The 21132-nt window shown below is 38.5% G+C and overlaps 4 protein-coding genes across 8 annotated transcripts; all 4 read right to left on the minus strand.

Annotated features, from left to right (window-relative positions):
- Positions 1-538: 538 nt before the first annotated feature.
- Positions 539-2648, minus strand: LOC135137056 (uncharacterized). The gene is made up of 6 exons (XM_064066594.1): positions 2615-2648; positions 1909-2050; positions 1727-1838; positions 1349-1491; positions 838-1285; positions 539-775 (listed from the first exon to the last, which is right to left on the minus strand). Exons 1-6 carry the CDS (start codon positions 2646-2648, stop codon positions 539-541), a joined length of 1116 nt encoding a protein of 371 aa, XP_063922664.1.
- A 134-nt stretch (positions 2649-2782) lies between these two features.
- LOC135136860 (peptidyl-prolyl cis-trans isomerase 1-like) lies at positions 2783-6999 on the minus strand. 2 transcript variants are annotated; one of them, XM_064066311.1, is made up of 5 exons: positions 6930-6999; positions 5735-6608; positions 5384-5687; positions 4917-5335; positions 2783-4869 (listed from the first exon to the last, which is right to left on the minus strand). In XM_064066311.1, exons 2-5 carry the CDS (start codon positions 6517-6519, stop codon positions 2907-2909), a joined length of 3471 nt encoding a protein of 1156 aa, XP_063922381.1. In that variant the 5' UTR covers positions 6520-6608; positions 6930-6999; the 3' UTR covers positions 2783-2906. The 2 variants fall into 2 exon arrangements, with proteins under 2 accessions (XP_063922381.1, XP_063922382.1); XM_064066312.1 differs by lacking the exon at positions 6930-6999 and adding an exon at positions 6824-6875.
- Positions 7000-10841: 3842 nt separating this feature from the next.
- On the minus strand, positions 10842-14912 carry LOC135136863 (uncharacterized protein DDB_G0283697-like). Of its 2 annotated transcripts, XM_064066316.1 has the most exons (5): positions 14797-14912; positions 13462-14280; positions 13111-13414; positions 12645-13063; positions 10842-12597 (listed from the first exon to the last, which is right to left on the minus strand). In XM_064066316.1, exons 2-5 carry the CDS (start codon positions 14244-14246, stop codon positions 10956-10958), a joined length of 3150 nt encoding a protein of 1049 aa, XP_063922386.1. In that variant the 5' UTR covers positions 14247-14280; positions 14797-14912; the 3' UTR covers positions 10842-10955. The 2 variants fall into 2 exon arrangements, with proteins under 2 accessions (XP_063922386.1, XP_063922385.1); XM_064066315.1 differs by lacking the exon at positions 14797-14912 and having other exon boundaries at positions 13462-14346.
- A 1182-nt stretch (positions 14913-16094) lies between these two features.
- LOC135136858 (uncharacterized) lies at positions 16095-21130 on the minus strand. 3 transcript variants are annotated; one of them, XM_064066305.1, is made up of 8 exons: positions 21023-21130; positions 20043-20955; positions 19685-19994; positions 19216-19637; positions 18658-19168; positions 18522-18605; positions 17795-18021; positions 16095-17747 (listed from the first exon to the last, which is right to left on the minus strand). In XM_064066305.1, exons 2-8 carry the CDS (start codon positions 20825-20827, stop codon positions 16424-16426), a joined length of 3663 nt encoding a protein of 1220 aa, XP_063922375.1. In that variant the 5' UTR covers positions 20828-20955; positions 21023-21130; the 3' UTR covers positions 16095-16423. The 3 variants fall into 3 exon arrangements, with proteins under 3 accessions (XP_063922375.1, XP_063922374.1, XP_063922376.1); XM_064066304.1 differs by having other exon boundaries at positions 20043-20967; XM_064066306.1 differs by having other exon boundaries at positions 16095-17732; positions 20043-20967; positions 21023-21126.
- Positions 21131-21132: the final 2 nt, after the last annotated feature.

Consider the following 21132-nt stretch of genomic DNA (forward strand, 5'->3'; position numbering starts at 1 on the left):
AACGATAAATAAATGTATTATATATACCCCGAAAAGTTTCGCTTTATAATTAACACATTTACTCTTTATATAGTATAAAGTACAATATAATAATATAATCTTCCTAAGTTCTTTAATTTCTGAATACTTTAGACAGAAAAATGTATTAAGCACTGGAACATCTTAAGATTTGAAAGTTGAAAATCGGAAATTAGAAACTGAAAACTAGGAAATGAGAAACAGGAATTTGGAAAATTGGAACTGGAGCTTACAATTGGATTACGAATTGAGAATTAAGAACAAATGGGAATTTGAAACCGGAGCTATGAAACTCGAAACTCGGAATTTGAACTCTTAACTCGGAGCTCGCTACTCGATACAGGAAACTTGAAACTGAAATTCGAAAATTGAAAATTCGAACCCGAGAACTTGAGACTCTGAGAATCAGAAATCTGAAACATAGTTGGGTCTTTTGAATCTTGGATTCTTGGAATCTGAGAATCTGAGAACACGAGAACCCGTGAACCTGAGAAACTGAGAAATTAAAAACCTGAGAATCTTAGAATCTGAAGTCTGAATTCTTGGACTGTTGGAAACTGCGAATCTGGGATTTTGGGAATTTGGGAATATGAGATCCTGAGAACTTGAGAACCTGAGAGACCGATAAACTGAGAACTTGAGAACCTGGAAATCGGATACTTGGATCCTTGGGTTTTATGGGAATCTTGAAATTTAGGAACCTGGGAATCTGAGAATCTGAAAATCTGGGACTCTGTGAGTCTGAGAACCTGATAATCTGAGAACTTGAAAACCTGAGAATCCTAGAATTTATAGTTTGAATTTTGAATTGATGGATACTTGTACACTTGGATTCTTGGACTCCTGGATTTTTGGATCCTTGCAAACTGGGAATCTGAGAATTTGGGAATATGGGAACTTGAGAAACCGAGAAACCGAGAACTCGCGAACCTGGAAATCTTGGATTCTTGGATTATGGGAACATATGAATATGAAAATCTGGGAATCTGCGAATGTGAGAATCGGATAATATAAAAATCTGAAATGTGAAATCTTGGATTCTTGGATTCTTAGAATTTGGCAAGGTGGTAATCTGGGAATGTAAAAATCTGGGAAACTGAGAAGTTGACAACCTGAAAACCTAAGGACCTGAGGACCTGAGAACATGTGAATCTGACAACCTGAGAATCTGAAAATCTGGGAGTCTGTGAGTCTGAGAATCTGAGGGTTTGGAAGTTTGAGAATTTGTGAATTTGAGGATCTGAGAACTTGGGAAACTGAGACGAATCTTACAACCCGTGAATCTTAGAATCTAGAGCCTGAAATCTTGGATTGTTAGATTTTTGTATACTTGGATTTTCGGATTTTTGGAAACTGGGAATCTGGAAATATGAGAATCTGAGAACCTGAGGGACTGAGAAACCGCGAATTCAAGAACCTGTAAATCTTGGATACTTGGATTCTTGGATTATGGGAATCTAGCAATCTGGGAATCTGCGAATGTGGGAATCTGAGAATCTGGAAATCTGAAATGTGAAATCTGGGATTCTTGTAATCTGGGAATTTAAGAAGCTAAATTCTGAAATCTTGGATTCTTAAATTTTTAGATTCTTGAAATCTGGGAATCTGGAAATCTAGGAATTTGGGATCTAAAAATCTGGGAATCTGAGAAGTTGAGAACCTTAGAACTTAAAGACATGAAGATCTGAGAACATTTGGACATAATTACCTGAGAATCTGGGGGTCTGTGAGCCTGAGAATTTGGGGGTTTGGAAGTCTGAGAATTTGGAAATTTGGTGATCGGAGAACCTGAGAAGCTGAGAAACTGACAAATTGAGAAGCTGAAAATCATAGAACATAATAACCTGAGAATCTTAGAATCTAATTTTGGATTGTTGAATTCTTGTATACTTGGATTCCTGGATTCTTAATCCTTGGATACTGGGAATCTGGGAATCTGGGAATATGAGAATCTGAGAACCTGAGAAACTGAGAACTCGAGAACCTGGGAATCTTGGATACTTGGATTCTTGAATTTTTGAATTATGGGAATCTAGAAATCGGGGAATCTGGGAATCTGCAAATGTGCGAATCTTGGATTCTTGAATTCTTAGAATCTGATAATATGAAAATCTGAGAATTCAGAAATCCGGGATTCTGAGAATCTGAGGACCTAAGGATCTGAGGATCTGAGAACATGTGAACCTAACGACCTCAGGGTCTAAGAATCTGACAATCTGGGAGTCTGTAAGTCTATAAATTTGAAAATTTGGTGATCGGAAACATACAAATCTGTGAAACTGCGAAAATGAAAATCATAGAACATAATAACCTGAGAAACTTTGAATCTAAAGTCTCTGAAATTTTGGATTGTTGAATTCTTTTATACTTGGATTTCTGGATTCTAGATTTTTGGATACTGGGAATCTGGGAATATGAGAATATGAGAATCTGGGAATGTGGAAATCTGAAATATGAAATCTTGGATTCTTGGATTCTTAGAATCTGATAATTTGAGAATCTGAGAATCCGGAAATCTGGGAATCTGTGAGTCTGAGAATTTCGGGATTTGAGAACCTAAGAAGCTGAGAAACTGGGAAGATAAGAATCTTAGAACCTGAGAACATGTGAATCTGAGCATCTGAACACATGATAATCTAAGCACCTCAAAATGTGAGAATGTGAGAACCTGAGAACTTGAGAACATGCGAACCTGAAAACCTCAAAATATGATGATGTGAGGACCTGAAAATATGAGAATTTTGAAATCTAAAAAAAAACAAAATTCGTAGACAACAGTGTTTATATATACCTATATACTTCAAATATTTAATACAATTTGGAAAAAATAATATTTACATGGTCTGTGCAACAGTAGTAATGAATTTTAAAGTTTACGATCCAAAATCTCAATACGAAACGTTTTCAAAATCACTTCCACTTTCGGTACCTTCATAGGATTCGGAATCACTTTCGCTGCTTTCTGAATTTTTTGCTTCAACTGTATGGATCTCAGATGAAGAAGAACTATCAGATGAAGTGCTTGTAGAAGACACTTCGTATCTTTTCGCATTCTGCGATGAACCAGATTTCGATTCGTTCTGCTTTTCAGGCTTGGTATCCAGCAGTTCATCGCTGCTACTAGAATCAGACAATTTTTCCTCAGATTTAGGGTTCTTCTGACTTTCGAACTCTCTCTCTTTGGTACCGCGTTCTTTTCTGAAGAGTTTAGTATCACATGGATCAGATTCGTAAGATTTATCAACTGGACTAGATTTTCTTGGGGTTTTAGAATCTGCGGGTTTAGCATGTTTGCTTCTGGGAGATCTTGTAGAAAATTTGTGATCGCGAGTTTCGGGATCTGCTTTGGGTACATTGCGTCGACTTTTGGAAGACTGGGTGGGACGCTCAGCATCTGAGTCATGGTTTTTATTAGCAGATTTAGATTTTTTTGGGTTCTTGGATTGCTTGACAGGGTTTTTGGTCGAATGGTCATCATCTGAGTGGTGCTCTGCAGAACTCGATTTATCTTTACTTTTAGTAGTATGACCTTTCCGAGACGATTTTCTGTAGTCATGATCGTCTGAATCATAGCTTTCGCTTCTATGGCGACGGTGCCTAGATGAGTCTTCCAACTTTTTGTCTGTTTTGTTTCTCGATTTTGTCCCAGTTGTTGTGTCGTCGTATTCTACATCTCGTGCTTGCCGAGAAGAGTTATTTTTGGCACGATTTGTCTTCTTAGGACGATCATCATCTGAATCATTGATTTTATAAGATTTAGATCCTGTTTGCTTACATGATTCGACACTGTTTTCGCTCTCAAGTGATCCATCGGATTGATTATCATGTGAATCATCACTTTCGGTATCAGATTTAACGTCAACCTTTCTGGATGATTGTTTTAAAGCTCGGTCATCAGAATCATAGTCGCTATCACGGCGACGGCGTCTAGGTGTCGGGTCCACTTTATGGTGTTCTCTATGTGATTTTTTCTCAGATTTTCTATGGTGGTCTTCCTCTACACTACGTGATCGACGAGTTTGCTTAGGTGATTCGACACTGTTTTCGCTCCCAAGTGACCCATCGGATTGATTATCATGTGAATCATCACTTTCGGTATCAGATTTAAAGTCAACCTTTCTGGATGATTGTCGTAAATCTCGGTCAGCGGAATCATAGTCGCTATCACGGCGACGGCGTCTAGGTGACGGGTCCACTTTATGGTGTTCTCTATGTGATTTTTTCTCAGATTTTCTATGGTGGTCTTCTTCTATACTATGTGATCGACGAGAAGGATTACTTTTGGGAAGATTTTTATCGCTTTTGGATGAAGATGCTTTTGCGCCAGACTCACTTCTACGCTGTTTTACAGCACCATGACCATCTGCATCCCTAGAATGTTGGCCCAAATGTCTGCGTCTCTCCGGAGATGTTCGTCTTGAGTGATGATTGTTTCTGGATGTTCTCAACTCTCTGGCTCTAAGTTCGTCGTAATCGCTACCGCTGGTTCTGTTTAGGTCATAGTCATCTCTGCTGTATTCCACCTTTTGGTGTTGTTCTTCTTCGACGGTTTTCTTGTCCAAGTTGATTTTTTGCCCCACGACGACAGTGAAATTTTCCCGGGTTTCTTTGTTGCGACAACTGACTGATTTGTGTATCAGTTCTTGTATGGTTGGCCCCATGTGTTTCAAATTATAGAGCTTTGAGATACTCTTCTGGATTCCTTCAGGAGTCAGATTTTTTATTACAGCTCCCGTTTGGAATTTTTTCTGGCTTTCTTGGAAGGCTTCTTGCATGTGTTGGTGGCGACTGAGGAGTTTCTCGAGTTCTGTGATGACTTGCTGATCAGCGAATTTTTCTAGTTGCTTTTCACTGAAAACACTACGTTAGTTTTGGTCAAAATATATGCGGTGATTTACTTTTTGATAAGCTGCTCAATGTAGTCCTTGTAGGCGTCATTGAAGGGCGTCAGTGCGTGTTCCTGCAAGAAGTACGAAAACTGGGCGACGATTTTAGAAATGGTTTTGCTTTCTTCTTCCAGTTCTATCTCCCGTTCGTTTAAAAATTTCATCAGTATCTCTATTTCAACGCGGGCATCTTTTTTGTTCTTTATGGCGTTTTTCACGTTTTGGTCTTCTTTCTTGACTTCGACTTTCTGGGTTTCTTTGTAGATGTGCAAGTGGGCTTTCCAGTGACATCCACATTTCTTGCATATGTCTTTATCCATGGCGGAACAACTACGGATTCTTGGATCGGCGATCATTTCTTTGGGAATTCCAGTTAGATGACAGGGATTGTGACATCTCTGTTTATAGTGCCATTGCGTGACGCCATTGACCTTAAACACTAGGAAAGTCAAAAACCTTTACAAAAGTAAGCGTCTCACCTTTAGAACCTCCGCACAATTTATACAAACGGTTACAGGTTGAGGCAGCTTTTTCACTTCAAAATTAATGCAGGGTATGTAGAGTTGTTCTTTCAGTTCTTGAAGACTTTGGTCCTTCCGAGTCAGTTTTTCCCTGTGTCTGTCAATTAATCTGAGATTGTCTTGAATAAGTTCTGACACTTCAGCAATAGGAGTTGTGAGTTGTTCTACGAGAAATCTGACGTTGTTGATACTTATTGTATTTTCAACGTCATGGGGTTTCAAAGCTGCGTTTTTGGCACCCCCAATAATGTATTTGAACAAACTACAAAATAAGAATAGTTACTGTGATAAGAGAGAGTGCATAGTTACCGTCGAATTTCCTTTGACGACTTTTTCCAACTATGCTTCATACTTTTCATTTCGTGTTTGTCGTACTGTCGGCCTTCCTGGATCCCCAACAAGGCGCTAAATGCTTCGTTCTCCACAGCAAAAATGTTCTCATCGCTTAGAGGAATTTCTACATGTGGAGGTCTTGACATTATGCTTCTAATCAGCGGCAACAGACATTGGTTCTTGGTATTTTCAGCTGTGTAGCCAGACGTTTTGCTATAAGTAGTAATGAAAATGATATTCTGACTGGCGCTTTTATCCAGACGTGTCAATATCTGCTTCAGACAATACTCCACGAACTTAGTAAATCTCGTCTGGTTCGACTTCAAAACAAAACAAATCCCGTGGAGTTTCTTCAACGTGGCTAAATACGCAAGAATGTTGTCCAGATGGACATTATCCTGCTCGATTCCTCTGGGATCCCCAACCCCCGGCGTATCGATCAACCTCAAATTGAACTTTCTGTTCTGCATTTTGACCGGGAATAGGTACACTTTGACGTTCTGAGTGGCCGATTTGCCCTCTTCGTGGAGTTCGTTGTCGTCTGCTTTGCCAAAAATTTTGCTTTCGTCGTTAATGTTTAGGCACACAGGGATTAAAATGTCGATCGTTCCTTTTCGAGCTTTCTTGAAACTGGAATAATTGAAGTAATTCGAAATGGAGTTTACCAAAGTTGATTTTCCGACCCCTGTTTCGCCCAGCAGGAGCAGGTTGACGTCATCGTCTAGGGTCTTGGTGTTTTTCCCAAATTTATCTTTCCACATTTTGGAGTAGTGGGTGAGAATTTTATCTGAAATGTTGTTGGTTTGTCGTTTCACGTCTGTTGTCACTCACTGCAGTAATGGCGATCCGACTGATAAGAAAAATGATAGATAAGTAGTATCAGTTACAAAATTTATGGGGATTAATTCAAATGCGATTAATAAAATTTTCCCTGAAATTCAGGCTTCCATCTTTCAAAATGGCACAACAACGAGTTTTAAATAAGAGAACTGTGGTATATACGAAATTGTAAAAATAAAGTCGAGTGCACTTTGACAGCAGAAATTATCTCAAATGTTAAAGCACCTTTCTAATCTTCTAGAAGAAGACTGCAATCAAAATTTTGAGTGATGCCCAAGAAGTTCTAACTAACTCTTTGGACAACTGTCAAGAAAATTAGTGTTCGTCTTACCTGTTCCTTCAATGAGAACACTAGATAATCAAATGTGCACATGCTTAAATAACTGTGATATTGTTATCAATTTAAACAATTTTATCGGGCCAGAAATTTCGAATTACCCTTGGGAGATAAAAAAAACCCATTCGATCAGCAAAATTTTGAGCTACCGCCATTAACTTTTTGTAGGAGATAGTCAAATTTTGATTAGAAATTTATTAGACTTATGATAACTTTAAAATCTTTGATTCGGTTTTATACAGTTTCCTAAAATTCAGCAAATTTTGTGGGCAAATTTTTGATACACGATATTCGACAGACAGACGGAAACGGAGGACCTACTTTTCCATACACTTCTTTGGAAAACCTCATAAGGCAAATGAAAGCCTAAAACGAGAAATACAAGTCATCTTAAAAGGGTAACCTTGGATCGTCAAGTAAATTACAATCTAAAGTGTTTTTGACGCACTAGTCCATCTCACTGATTTCTTTGTATGTTAAATTTGACTACAGTATTTTTAAACAATTTCTCGAATAAGTTGAAGTGATTTCTTAAAAGGATAAAGATACGTTATCGATTATCTATATACAAATCAAAATCTATAGAAGGAAGGTTAAACGTTTAACCAATATCGGGATACGAAAATACCCGTCGTCACAGTTCACACTGACAATTTAAAAAAGTCCACCAAATTTTCTTAAATTTACAGATTTTAGGTCGGTGGAATTCATTTATTGATCGTCTTCAGAAAACTGACAACGTGATATTTACACCTTTTTTCTTCAGTCAGTCTTCCTTCTGATTAATGTGTCAACAAAGTGGTTCACACACTGGGAATCTGGGAATCTGAGAAGTTGAGACTTGAGAACCTGAAGACCTGAAGATCTGAGAATATGCGAACCTAACTGCCTGACACACTGAGAATCTGAAAATCTGGGAGTCTGTGATTTTGAGAATTTGGAAATTTGGTGATCGGAGGAGCTAAAAAGCTGAGAATCTTAGAACATGATAAACTGAAAATTTGACAATCTGATTATCTTAGATTCCAAAGTCTGAAATCTTGAATTGTTGGATTCTTGTATACTTGGGTTCTTGAATTCTTGGATTCCTGGATTCTAGATCCTCGGAAACTCGGAAGCTGGGAATCTGGGAATACGAGAACCTGAAAATCTGAGAACCTGAGAAACCGAGAAACCGAAAACTTGAAAATGTTGAATTCTTGGATTATGGGATTCTGGCAATCTGGGAATCTGCGAATGTAGGAATTTGAGTATCTGGAAATCTGAAATATGAGATTTAGGATTCTTGGATTCCTAGAATCTGGGAATCTGAGAATCTGAGGACCTGAGGATCTGAGGACCTGAGAATCCGAAAATCTAGGAGTCTGTGACTGAGAATTTGTGAATTTGGGCATCTGAGAACCTAAGAAACTGAAAATCTGGGAATCTTAGAATCTAAACTCTGAAATCTTGGATTCCTTGGAAATTCGGAAGCTGGAAATCTGGGAATCTGGGAATATAGGAACCTGAAAACCGGAGAACCTGAGGAACCGAGAAACCGGAAATCTGAAAATTTTGATTTCTTGGATGAATCTGCGAATGTTTGAATCTGAGAATCTGGAAATCTGGAAATCTGAGAATCTGACAACCTAAGGACCTGAGGACCGGAAGACCTGAGAACACGTGGTGAATCCAACTACCTGAGAAAATAAGGATCCTAAAATCTGGGAGTCTGTGAGTCTGAGAATTTGGAAATTTGGGAATATGAGAACCTGAAAACTTGAGAAAACGAAAAACTGAGATCTTGGGAACCTGAAAATCTTGGATAATTGGATTCATGGGTTCTTATAATCTAAGAATCTGAAGATTTGGGAATCTGAAAATCTGGGAATCTGAGAAGATGAGAATTTGAAATATGAAATCTTGGATTCTTAGAATCTAAGAATCTGTGAATCTGGCAAACTGGGAATTTAAGTATATAAAATCTGATATCTTGAATTCTTGGATTCTTGGATTTCTGGAATTTGGATCCTTGGAAACTCGGAAGTAGGGAATCTGGGAATCTGGAAATATGGGAACCTGGAAACCTGAGAACCTGACAAACCGAGAAACCGAGAACCTCAAAATGTTGAATTCTTGGATTATGCTATTCTGGGAATCTGGGAATCTGGAAATCTGAGAATCTGAGTATCTGAGGACCTAAGGATCTGAGGATCTGACAACACGTTGTGAACCTAACTAACTGAAAATATAAGGATCCGAAATTCTGGAACTCTGTGAGACTGACAATTTGGGAATTTGGGGATCTGAGAATCAGAGAAGCTGTGAAACTGAGAATCTGAGAATCTTAGAATCTAAAGTCTGAAATCTTGGATTCGTGTGTATTTGGATTCTTGGATTCATGGATTCTAGATCCTTGGAAACTGTGAATCTGGAAATATGAGAACCTGAGAACCTGAGAAACCAAAAAACTGAGATTTCGAGAACTTGAAAACCTTGCATATTTGGATTGTTGGATTCTTATAATTTAAGCATCTGAAAATTTGGGAATCTGAGAACATGAGAATTTGAAATATGAAATCTTGGATTCTTAGAATGTGAGAATCTGGGAATTTCATAAAGTGAGAATTTAAGAATCTAAAATCTGATATCTTGAATTCTTGGATTCCTGGATTCTGTACCTTTGGAAACTCGGAAGCTGGGAATCTGGGAATCTGAGAAAATGAGAACCTGAAAACCTGAGAACCTAAAAAACCGAGAAACCGAAAACTTGAAAATCTTGGATTATGGGGTTCTGGGATTCTGCGAATTTGCGAATGTGGGAATCTGAAATATGAGATTTTGGATCCTTGGATTCCTAGAATCTGAGAATCTGGGAATCTGGAAATCTGGGAATCTGAGAATCTGAGGACCTAAGTACCTGAAGACCTAAGAACACATGGTGAAGCTATCTAACTGAGAATATAAGGATCCGAAAATCTGGGAGTTTGTGACTCTGAGAATTTGGGAATTTGGGCATCTGAGAACCCGAGAAGCTGAGAAACTGAGAATCTGAGAATCTTAAAATATAAAGTCTGAGATCTTGGATTCCTTGGAAATTCGGGAACTGGGAATCTGGGAATCTGGGAATATAGGAACCTGAAAACCTGAGAACCTGAGAAACCAAAAAATCGAGAATCTGAAAATGTTGAATTTTTGGATTATGGGAATCTGCGAATGTGTGAATCTGAGAATCTGGAAATCTTAAAATCTGAGAATCTGAGGATCTAAGGACCTGAGGACCTGAGAACACGTGGTGAACCTAACTACCTGAGAACATAAGGATACTAAAATCTGGGAGTCCGTGGGTCTGAGAATTTGGGAATTTGGGTGTCAATCAGTATTCTGAGAACCTGAGAAACTGGGAAACTGTGAATTTTAGAATGTAAAGTCTGAAATCTTGGATTTTTGGATTTGTGTATACTTGGATTCTTGGATTCTTGGATTCCTGGATTCTAGATCCTTGGAAACTGGGAATTTGTTAACATGAGAACCTGAGAGACCGAAAAACTGAGATTTCGAGAACTTGGAATTCTTGGTTACTTGGATTCTTGAATTCTTATAATCTAAGAATCTGAAAATCTGGGGTACTGAGAAGATGACAATTTGAAATATGAAATTTTTGGATTCTTAGAATCTGAGAATCTGGGAAGATGGTAAACTGGGAATTCAAGATTTTTAAATCTGACATCTTGGATTTTTGAACTTTTGGGTTCTTGAAATCGGAGAATTTGGAAGTTTGGGGGTCTGAGAATTTGAGAATTTGGGGATCAGAGAACTTAAGAAGCTGAGATTCTTAGAATCTTCTAACCTGAAAACTTGAAAACTTGAAAACATGAGAACCTAAAAACCTGAAAACCTGAGAATCTGGCAATTAAAAAGAAACAATTCGTAGACAACAATATTTATATATACATATACTTTAAAATGTTAATACAATTTGAAACAAACATAATTTTTATGGTCTGTGCAACAGTAGCAATAAATTTTTAATTCTAGATATCAACTTAAAACGGTTTCAAAATCACTTCCACTTTCGGTACCTTCATAGGATTCGGAATCACTTTCGCTGCTTTCTGAATATTTTGCTTCAACTGTATGGGTCTCAGATGAAGAAGAACTATCAGACGAAGTGCTTGTAGAAGACACTTCGTATCTTTTCGCATTCTGCGATGAACCAGATTTCGGTTCGTTCTGCTTTTCAGGCTTGGTATCTAGCAGTTCATCGCTGCTACTAGAATCAGACAATTTTTCCTCAGACTTAGGATTCTTCTGACTTTCGAACTCTCTCTCTTTGATACCGCGCTCTTTTCTGGAGGGTTTAGTATCATATGGATCCCATTCGTAAGATTTGTCAGCTTGACTAGATTTTTTTGGGGTTTTAGAATCTGTAGGTTTGTTTCTGGAAGATTTTGGATCGCGAGTTTCGGCTTTGGGTACAGTGCGTCCAGTTTTGGAAGACTGGCTGGGACGGTCAGCATCTGAATCATAGTTTTTCTTAGTAGATTTAGACTTTCTTGGGTTCTTGGATTGCTTGACAGTGTTTTCGGTCAAATGGTCATCATCTGGATGGTGTTTTGCAGAATTCGATTTATCATTACTTTTAGTAGTACGACCCTTTCGAAGCAATTTTCTATAGTCATGATCGTCTGAGTCTTCCAACTTTTTGTGTGTTTTGTTTCTTTTTTTTATCCCGGTTGTTGTGGCGTCGTATTCTTCTACATCTCTTGCTTGCAGAGAAGAGTTATTTTTGCCACGATTTGTCTTCCCAGAACGATCATCATCTGAATCACGGACTTTATAAGATTTAGATTTTGTTTGTTTAGATGGTTCGACACTGTTTCCGCTGTCAAGTGATCCATCAGATTGACTATCATCAGAATCGTCACTTTTACTGTCAGATTCATCTTCGCTGGCAGTGTAAATCTTTCTGGATTGTCTAAAATCTCCGTCATTGGAATCATAGTCACTATCACGGTGTTCTCTATGTGATTTTTTTTCGAATTGTCTACCGTGGTCTGCTTCTACACTACGTGATCGACCAGAAGTATTACTTTTGGCAAGATATTTATCGCGTTTGGATGAAGATGCTTTTGCACTCGACTCACTTCTACGCAGTTTTGCAGCTCCATGACCATCTGGATCCCTAGAATGTTGGCCTAAATGTCTGCGTCCGATAGCTTCTTTGTCTCTCTCCGGAGATGTTCGTCTTGAGTGATGATTGTTTCTGAAGGTTCTCGACTCTCTGGCTCTAGGTTCGTCGTAATCGCTGCCGCTGGTTCTGTTTAGGTCATAGTCATCTCTGCTGTATTCCACTTTTTGGTGTTGTTCTTCTTCGACCGTTTCCTTGTCCAAGATGATTTCTTGCCCCACGACGACACTGAAATTTTCACGGGTTTCTTTGTTGCGACAACCACTCGATTTGTGTATCAGTTCTTGTATGGTTGACCCCATGTGTTTCAATTTATAAAGCTTTGAGATACTCTTCTGGATTCCTTCAGGAGTCAGATTTTTGATTACAGCTCCCGTTTGGAATTTTTTCTCGCTTTCTTGGAAGGCTTCTTGCATGTGTTGGTGGCGACTGAGGAGTTTCTCGAGTTCTGTGATGACTTGCTGATCAGCGAACTTTCCTAGACGCTTTTCGCTGAAAACACTGTGTTAGTTTTGATCAAAATGTATGTTATAGTTTACTTTTCGATAAGCTGCTGAATGTAGTCTTTGTACGCGTCATTGAAGGACGTCAGTGCGTGTTCCTGCAAGAAGTACGAAAATTGGGCGACGATTTTAGAAATAGTTTCGCTTTCTTTTTTCAATTCTGTCTCCCGTTGATTTAATTCTTTCGTCAGTTTCTTTATTTCAGCAAGAGCATCTTCTTTGCTCTTTATTGCGTTTTTCACGTTTTGATCTTCTTTCTTACCTTCGACTTTCTTGGTTTCTTTGTAGATGTGCAAGTGAACTCTCCAGTCACATCTGCACTTTTTGCATGTGCCTTTCTCCATTGCGTCACATCTACTGATTTTCGGATCGCCGATCATTTCTTTGGGAACTCCAGTCAGTCTACAAGGGTTGTGACATATCTGTTTGTAATCCAACTGCGTGACGTCATTGACCTTAAACAACATGAAAGTAAAAACCTTTACAAAAGTCAACGTCTTACCTTTACAACGTCCGCACACGTCGTACAAACGGTTACAGGATGACTAAGTTCTTTCACTTCAAGGTCAATGTAGGGTATGTGCAGTTGCTGTTTCAATTCTTCAAGACTTTGGTCCTCCAAAGTCAGTTTTTCCTTGTGTCTGTCAACTAATCTGAGATTGTCTTGTATAAGTTCTGACACTTCAGCAATAGGAGTTGTGAGTTGTTCAACGAAAAATCTGACTTTGTTGATACTGATTGTATTTTCAACGTCATGTGGTTTCAAAGCTGCGTTTTTCGGACTTCCAATAATGTATTTTAACAAACTACAAAATAAGAATATTTACAGTGATAAGAGAGAGTGTGTAGTTACCGTCGAATTTCCTTTGACGACTTTTCCCAGCTATGCTTCATACTATTTATTTTGTGTTTATCATAATCTAGGCCCTTCTGGATACCCAACAAAGCACTGAAACCTTCGTTCTCCACAGCAAAAATGTTCTTATCGCTTAAAGGAATTTCCACATGTGGAGGTTTTGACATTATGCTTCTAACTAGTGGCAACAGACAGTGTTTTTTACAACTTTCAGCAGTGTAGTCAGACGTTTTGCTATAAGTAGTAATAAAAATGATATTCTGACTGGCGCTTTTATCCAGTCGTGTCAACATCTGCTTAAGACAGTACTCCACGAACTTGGTAAACCTCGTCTGGTTCTCCTTCAAAACAATACAAATCCCGTGGAGCTTCTTCAGCGTGGCTATGTACGAAAGAATGTTGTCCAAATGGACATTGTCCTGATCCATTCCTCTGGGATCTCCAAGCCCCGGCGTATCGATCAACCTCAACTTGAAGGTTCTGTTCTGCATTTTGACCGGGAATAGGTACACTTTGACGTTCTGAGTGGCCGATTTGCCCTCTTCGTGGACTTCGTTGTCGTCTGATTTACCAAAAACTTTGCTTTCGCCGTTAATGTTTAGGCACAGCGGAATTAAAACATCGAGTTTTCCTTTTCGAGCTTTCTTGAAACTGGAATATTTGAAGTAATTCGAAATGGAGTTTACCAAAGTTGACTTTCCGGAGCCTGTTTCGCCCAACAGGAGGAGGTTGACGTCATGGTCTGGGGTCTTGGTATCTTTCCGGGATTTATGTTTCCACATTTTGGAGTAGTGGGTGAGAATTTTGTCTGAAATGCTTTTATTGGGTTGATTAGTATACTGAAAAATTAAATATTTGAATACAGAATTAAGCAACAAATTTTAAAATAAATTTCTTAAGATACACTGAGATACGCTGACTACAAAAATGGCCATCCGACGGATAAGAAGAATGAAAGATAAGTAGCAACAGTTACAAAATTTATGAAGATTACTTAATTCAAATGCGATTCAAAAAATTTTGAATTAAATGCACGCTTCCATCTTTCAAAATGTCGAAACAAGGGGTTTTTAGATTAAAAGAATGCAATTATTTTGACGAGGGTTGTCAGTCAGTTATTATATAATCGGGGATTAAATGATACTCAGTCCTGGAGCATATACGAACTTGTAAAAATAAATTCGAATGCAGTTTGACAGCAGAAATTATCTCAAATGTTAAAGCACCTTTCTAATCTTTTAGAAGAAAACAGCAAGTAAAATATTTAGTGATGTCCAGGAACTTCTAAATAACTTTTTAGACAACTGTCAAGAAAATTAGTGTTCGTCTTACCTATTCCTTCAGTGAGTACACTAGATAATCAACATGTTATAAATGGCTTCACATCCTTATATAACTGTGACATTGTCATCAATTTCAAGAGTTTGTGATTATCTTTAGCAGATAAAAAAAACCCATTCGTTCAGCAAAATTTCAAGCTACCGGCATTATTTGTTAATGTTATTACAAAGTTTGTCTCAGCGGGAAACTTATTGTTTGCTGATGATTTTAAGATCTACAGAGTTATCAAATGTTTATTGGTAACGTCTAATTTGTCGCCGATTTATTTTCAATATAGCATGAATGAAACAGTACGACGACAAAACTCTATATTAGATCTAGGAATATTGTTTGATTCTGCTCTAACGTTTGTACCGCATATTGGAAATATGAGTTCAAAAGTCTACAAAATTTTAAGATTCATTTACCGAAACAGCAGTGTTTAATAAAACGCAAACCTTTAAAACCTTGTTTATTGCACTTGTCAGATCTAGGTTGGACTATGGCTCAATCATTTGGCACACCACATATCAAGTCCACGTTAGCAATATTGAATCTATAAGGAGAATGTTTTTAAAGTATCTGGTCAATCGTGAAGATCATGTATATCCTGTGAGAGCGTATCCGCAATTACAACTGTTAAGTAGAGTCAACTTCTCCTCTCAAAATACAAGAAGACTAATTTTAAGTGTCGGATTTATTTTAAATTTAATTAACCATGAATTGATTGCGCGTGGTTGCTTGATAGACGATATTCGACAGGCAGACGGAAACGGAGAACCTACTTTTCCATACAGAATTGTGTATTTTTTAATGTTTTTGTGGGATGTGGGGCGATTTAGGGGCTGAAAATGTGATTTAAGACTTGTTTGGAAAACCCCATAAGGCAAATGAATCCCTAAAACAACAAATACAAGTGATCTTCAAAGGCTGACCTTCGAACGTCAAGTAAATTACAATCTAAAGTATTTTTGACGCACTAGTCGATCTCGTTGCTTTCATTGTATGCTAAACTTGATCTAAGCCTTGATTACACCAATTTTATTAAATTTGTCGAATAAGGTGAAGTGCTTTTTTAAAAGAATAATACGTTGTAGATTATTTAGATATAAATAAAAATCTCTTGAACGAAGGTTACCACTAAAAATCAAATTTATAAAACAAATATCGTCACAGTTCACACAGACAAGTTAGAAAATGTTCCGTAAGTCTCGTCTTCAGAAAACTCTCGAGGTTATATTTACACTTTTTTCCTCAGTCAATCTTCCTCCTGACTGATATGTCAACAAAGTGATTAATCAAAATACTAATAAAGCTCAAATATTTACTAAAATTTTAAACAATAGGTCTACACGTTCGGTACAAAAGCATTAAAGTATTTTTTTGTGTTTTCTACAGGTTCCTAGTTTTCCTATCTACCTAGATTATCTTTGGAATTTTTGCCTTGAACTGTACGTATTTCAGACATATCACTGGAGTTTGCGTAGACTTTTGAGATGTGTGATGAAGCAGACTTGGATTCTATTTAATTTTTAGGCTTACGCTCTTGAACTGTATCTTTACTAGAAAATTTAACAGATTGTTTACCACGCCAATCACAATTTTCGTTCTTAGCATTATAGTTTGATTTGTGTTGATGTTAGATTTTTTGTAGAAGATTCAGTAGAATTTGGATCAACTGAACTAGACTTTCCTGGGGTTGTAGACTCTGGATCTGTCTTTCCATTTTTAGAAAATCTTCCAGAACGCTTATCATTTGAATCACCAGTTTCGTGTTTATTCTTTGGTGTGATGTGTGCACTTTTAGATGATTTGACAGGATCTGAATCATGTTTTTTATTAGACTCTCTATGATTCTTAGACTGTTTAAGACTATTTCCAGTAGAATGACAGATTTGTCTTCGCGTCTAGAGTGTTTACCATCACCCCTTTGGAACCGTTTTCTAGGATCACGGTCATCTGCTGAATCGTAATTGTCGCTTTTAGGGCGGTGATGTTGACGTCTGAACGACTCTTTCACTTCGTGTCGCGATTTTTTCTCAGTTCTTGTGCTGCGCTGTTGTTCTGAGCCTCTTGATCTACCAGTCTTATCCTTAGATCGTTTGACACTGCTTCTGCAGTCAAAGGATCTAGCAGAACTTGCACTATCACTACTGGACGATCTTCCAGATTCATGGTCATGTGAATCATAGCTTTCGCTACCACTGCGGTGACGTCTAGAGGAGCGTTTCCCTTTATGGTGTTTTCTGTGTGATTGTTTTTCACGTTTCTTGTCAATGTCTTCGTCTGAACTTCTACGTCTACGAGAAGATTTATTTTTGACGTAACGTGACTGCTTCTGACGATCATCATTTGAATCATAGTCTTTATAAGAGTTAGATCTCGTTCGGTGCCTAGATGGGTTGTCATCTGAGTCATAACTTTCGGATCCATCTGTGTATCTAGTAACATGACGGCGCGACGATCTTCTAAAGTCGCGGTCCGATGAATCATAGCTTTCGCTACGACGACGGTGACGTCTAGGTGAATAGTGCCTTCTATGGTCACTTTTATGTGATTTTCTCTCGGTTGTGGAGTGGTATCGTCCTGGACTTGTTGATCGAGGAGAAAAATTGCTTCTGGTGAGGTAGTTTCTACTTCCAGATGCTTCAGCAAGTCTGTTGTCTTCTTCGGGGTGATATCTGGCGTCATAATTGCGTGGTTCTCTTGGATCGGTGTAAGTTCTCTCCGGACTCGGATACTCAAGTCTTCCATCATCAGTTCTCGGTTTTGAAGATTTGTCGTCTTCTGAGTTGTTAGTTCTATAGATATATGGTACTGTGTAGTCAAGTTCGTTTTCTGGTGATTCTTTCTGGGTGGCACTTTCAACATCCTTGGAGATGGCTTCACTCTCACTGTGTTCGCTGTGTTCCGTTTGATGATGTTTATTTCTGCCATCTTCAGAGTCGCTAGATCCAGCATTACTTATTATTACCAAAATAGGTGAAACAGAAATATTGCAAATACTTACGACAAAAAAGACTTCAAATTGTCGATGTTTTCCATTTCGTTACTTTCTAAAAGTAATCCAATCTTCTCCATAGACTGCTTGACATTCTCTTGTTGCTTTTTCATTGTTTCGTATACATTTTGCATCAAGTTTTCCTGATTATTCACATTGTCTGAGATGCTGGCGATCTCTTTCGGCATGTCAGAGGTGGTGGGGGTCATTTTCTGTTGGTCGTCTTGGGTTCGGCTCTTAAACAGTAAGATAAAGCTGTTGAATTGGTTAAAAACTATGTGGTTAGCATTTCATAAGTTTTTGGGGCAACGTCACCAAATTTGAAGGGGTATTGAATGATCATAATTTTCTACTAATTACTAGTTAGTATGCGATGGTATTATTACCATTTTCAGCTTTTGACTTTTGTTGAAAGACAACACTTAAGTTTTCAGTGGTATGACCGTAGTAGCTAGTTTTTGCGGTAATTATGGAAATACTATTTCAAGTTAGTATTGTTGTTTGTATTTACAGCCTGTTGAGGACTTGTATCCGGAGTTCCTCAAATTTTGCATTGTACTATTCTGGAAAGTTATTAGATTGACATAAAAATATTCTATAATGCATTGTTTTAATATTGTGCTTGTTAACTAAAAGGATTTCGCTTTAGAAGCTAATTTTATCATTTATATGAGAAACCGGGCTTACTAAACGTTTGGCTTTAGCGGTAAGGTCAGTTAGACAATTGATTACTCACTGTAGGGTTTCGTATAGTCAAGTGGTGTTCCTTGTCGTCGTTTCTTTTCATTTTTTCCTTTCCCTGTTTTTCACCTCTGCGTGACTAAAAACCATCAAGGATGAAATAAGTTTGCTTGATTTTTCTGTGTACTCACTGTGGGTTTAGCAGAGTCGGATTCGTCATCGCTTACTAGCAAGGTGCGGTGAAGTTTTGAATGGTTAGACTGGTGTTTTATGTCATCACTGTTTCCGGGTCCGTCTGGGTGACATTGGTTTTCAAACATTTCTTCTTCAGACCCTTTGTTCTGGCGTAGTTGTACGTCGTCATCGCTCTCTGTAAATTCAAATTGTTCTTGTTCAGCTATTGTCTTATCCAAGTCGACTACTTCTCGCAACGTAACGCAACCGAAATTTTTCTGCGTTTCTTTGTTGCGACAAGCGTTGGATTTTTGTATCAGTTCTTGTATGGTTTTCCCCATGTGTTTCAATTTGTAGAGTTGCGCGATACTTTTCTGGATTCCTTTAAGGGATAGATCGTCGGAAGGTTCTCCTTGGGCATTCTTAGCGCTCTCGTGGAAAGTTGCTTGTAAATTATAGTGTTGGCTGAGGAGGTTTTCGAGTTTCGCTATGACCTCCCGATTGGCGAACATTCCTAGGTACTTTTCACTGAAAATAGTGCGTTAGTTTTGATCAAAGTGCACCTGATGAATTACTTTTTGATAAGTTGATCAATGTATTCACCGTAGGCGTCATTGAAGGGCGTCTGCGCGTGTTCCTGCAAGAACCACGAAAACTTGGCGACGATCCTCGAAATGGTTTCGCCCTCTTTTTCCAGTTCTCGCCTCCGCGTGTTTAAATCTTCGATTAGTTTATGCATATGGATTCGAGCGTCTTGTTTGCTTCTGATGACGCCTAACACGTTCTGGTCTACTTTGCGAACTGAAACTTTGGTGGTTTCTTTGTAGATGTGCATGTGGACTTGCCAGGGGCATTCACACTCTTGACAATTGGGTCTGTTTGCCATGGCGGCACAATGCATCAGATTGGGATCGCCGATGATTTCTTTAGGAACCCCGGTCAAGTGACAGGGGTTGTGGCATCGTTGCTTGTAGTGCCACTGGGTCACGTTGTTGACCTTAAACAACAACAAAGTAGAAACTTTTACAACAGTCGAAGTTTTACCTTCACGATTTCTGCACATTTAGGGTCCGTGCAAACCGTTACCGGTTGAGTTAGTTCCTTCACTTCAAGATTAACGCAAGGTATGTGCAATTGCTGTTTGAGTTCTTCGACAGTTTGGTCATCTTGTTGCAATTTTTTTTGATGAGCGTCAAGTACTCTGATGTTGTCTTGGATGAGTTCCAACACTTCCGCAATGGGAGTCGTGAGTTGTTCAATGTGCAACCGGACTTCGTTGATACTGATTGTGTTTTCGACGTCGTGGGGTTTCAAACCTGGACTAGACGCGTCTCCAATAACGTACCTCAATAATCTACAAAACAAGAATTTGGTTTGTGGAAAGAAGACATTGTTTAGTTACCGCTGAATTTCGTTCGACGACACCTGCCAGCTCGTCTCGAAACCTTTGACTTCGCGTTTGGTGTATCGTTTTCCATCTTGACTGGCCAACAAGGCTTTGAATGCTTCGTTGTCCAAACAGAAGACGTTGTCGTCGCTCAAAGGAATATTAGCATGTGGGGGTGTCGACATGATGTCTTTAACCAGTGGCGCCAAACAGTGACTCTTCGTCTCCCCAGCTGTATAACTCTCCGTTTTACTGTAAGTCGTAATGAAAATGATGTTCTGACTGGCACTCTTATCCAGGCGCGTCAATATCTGCTTAAGACAGTACTCCGCGAACTTGGTGAACCCTGTCTGATTCGACTTCAAAACGAAACAAATTCCGTGGAGTTTCTTCAGCGTGGTCAAGTACGCAAGGACGTTGTCCAGATTGATTTCGTCTTGTTCCATTCCTCTGGGATCTCCCACTCCCGGTGTGTCGATTAGTCTCAGGTTGAAGGTCCTGTTGTTCATTTTAATCGGGAACATATATTCTTTGACAAACTGAGTGGTGCATTTGCCTTCATCGTAGTCTTCGTTCTCGTCTGCTATGCCGTAAACTTTTCTACTTTCCGTTGAATACATAGGGATTAAAATGTCGATGATCCTTTTTTGTGCTTCTTTGAAACTAGCATATTTGAAGTAGTTCGAAATGGAGTTTACCAGAGTTGACTTCCCGACTCCTGTTTCGCCCAACAGGAGCAGGTTTACGTCATCGTCTGCGTTATAAGTGTCTTGAAACAAATGCTTTATGGGACCAAACATTGTTAAATAATAATCGGCAAAAGTTTTTCTGGAACGATCGAAGCGTTTCGTCAAAAAGTCAACCGTTGTTTTTAACAGGAAAAAGTTATGTAATCTTTATGAAGTGGGTCGTTGGTTGGAACAGTTAACTACAAAACAATCTGCTAGCAGTCTTTCAAGGTACACTTAACAAAAATTAAGAAATAATTTTCTTACCTGTTTCTTTAGTGGTAATATTAGTACACTGCATTAATCTGTAGACGATCATTCTGAATATTCTACACACCCACGATAAGGTTATCAGTTTTAAAATCTATAGTCCACGT

This window comes from Zophobas morio, unplaced genomic scaffold (genome assembly GCF_036711695.1).
Source record: "Zophobas morio isolate AGI-343-1 ecotype UQ-CSIRO unplaced genomic scaffold, CSIRO_AGI_Zmor_V1 ptg000028l, whole genome shotgun sequence".
Taxonomy (NCBI): domain Eukaryota; kingdom Metazoa; phylum Arthropoda; class Insecta; order Coleoptera; family Tenebrionidae; genus Zophobas; species Zophobas morio.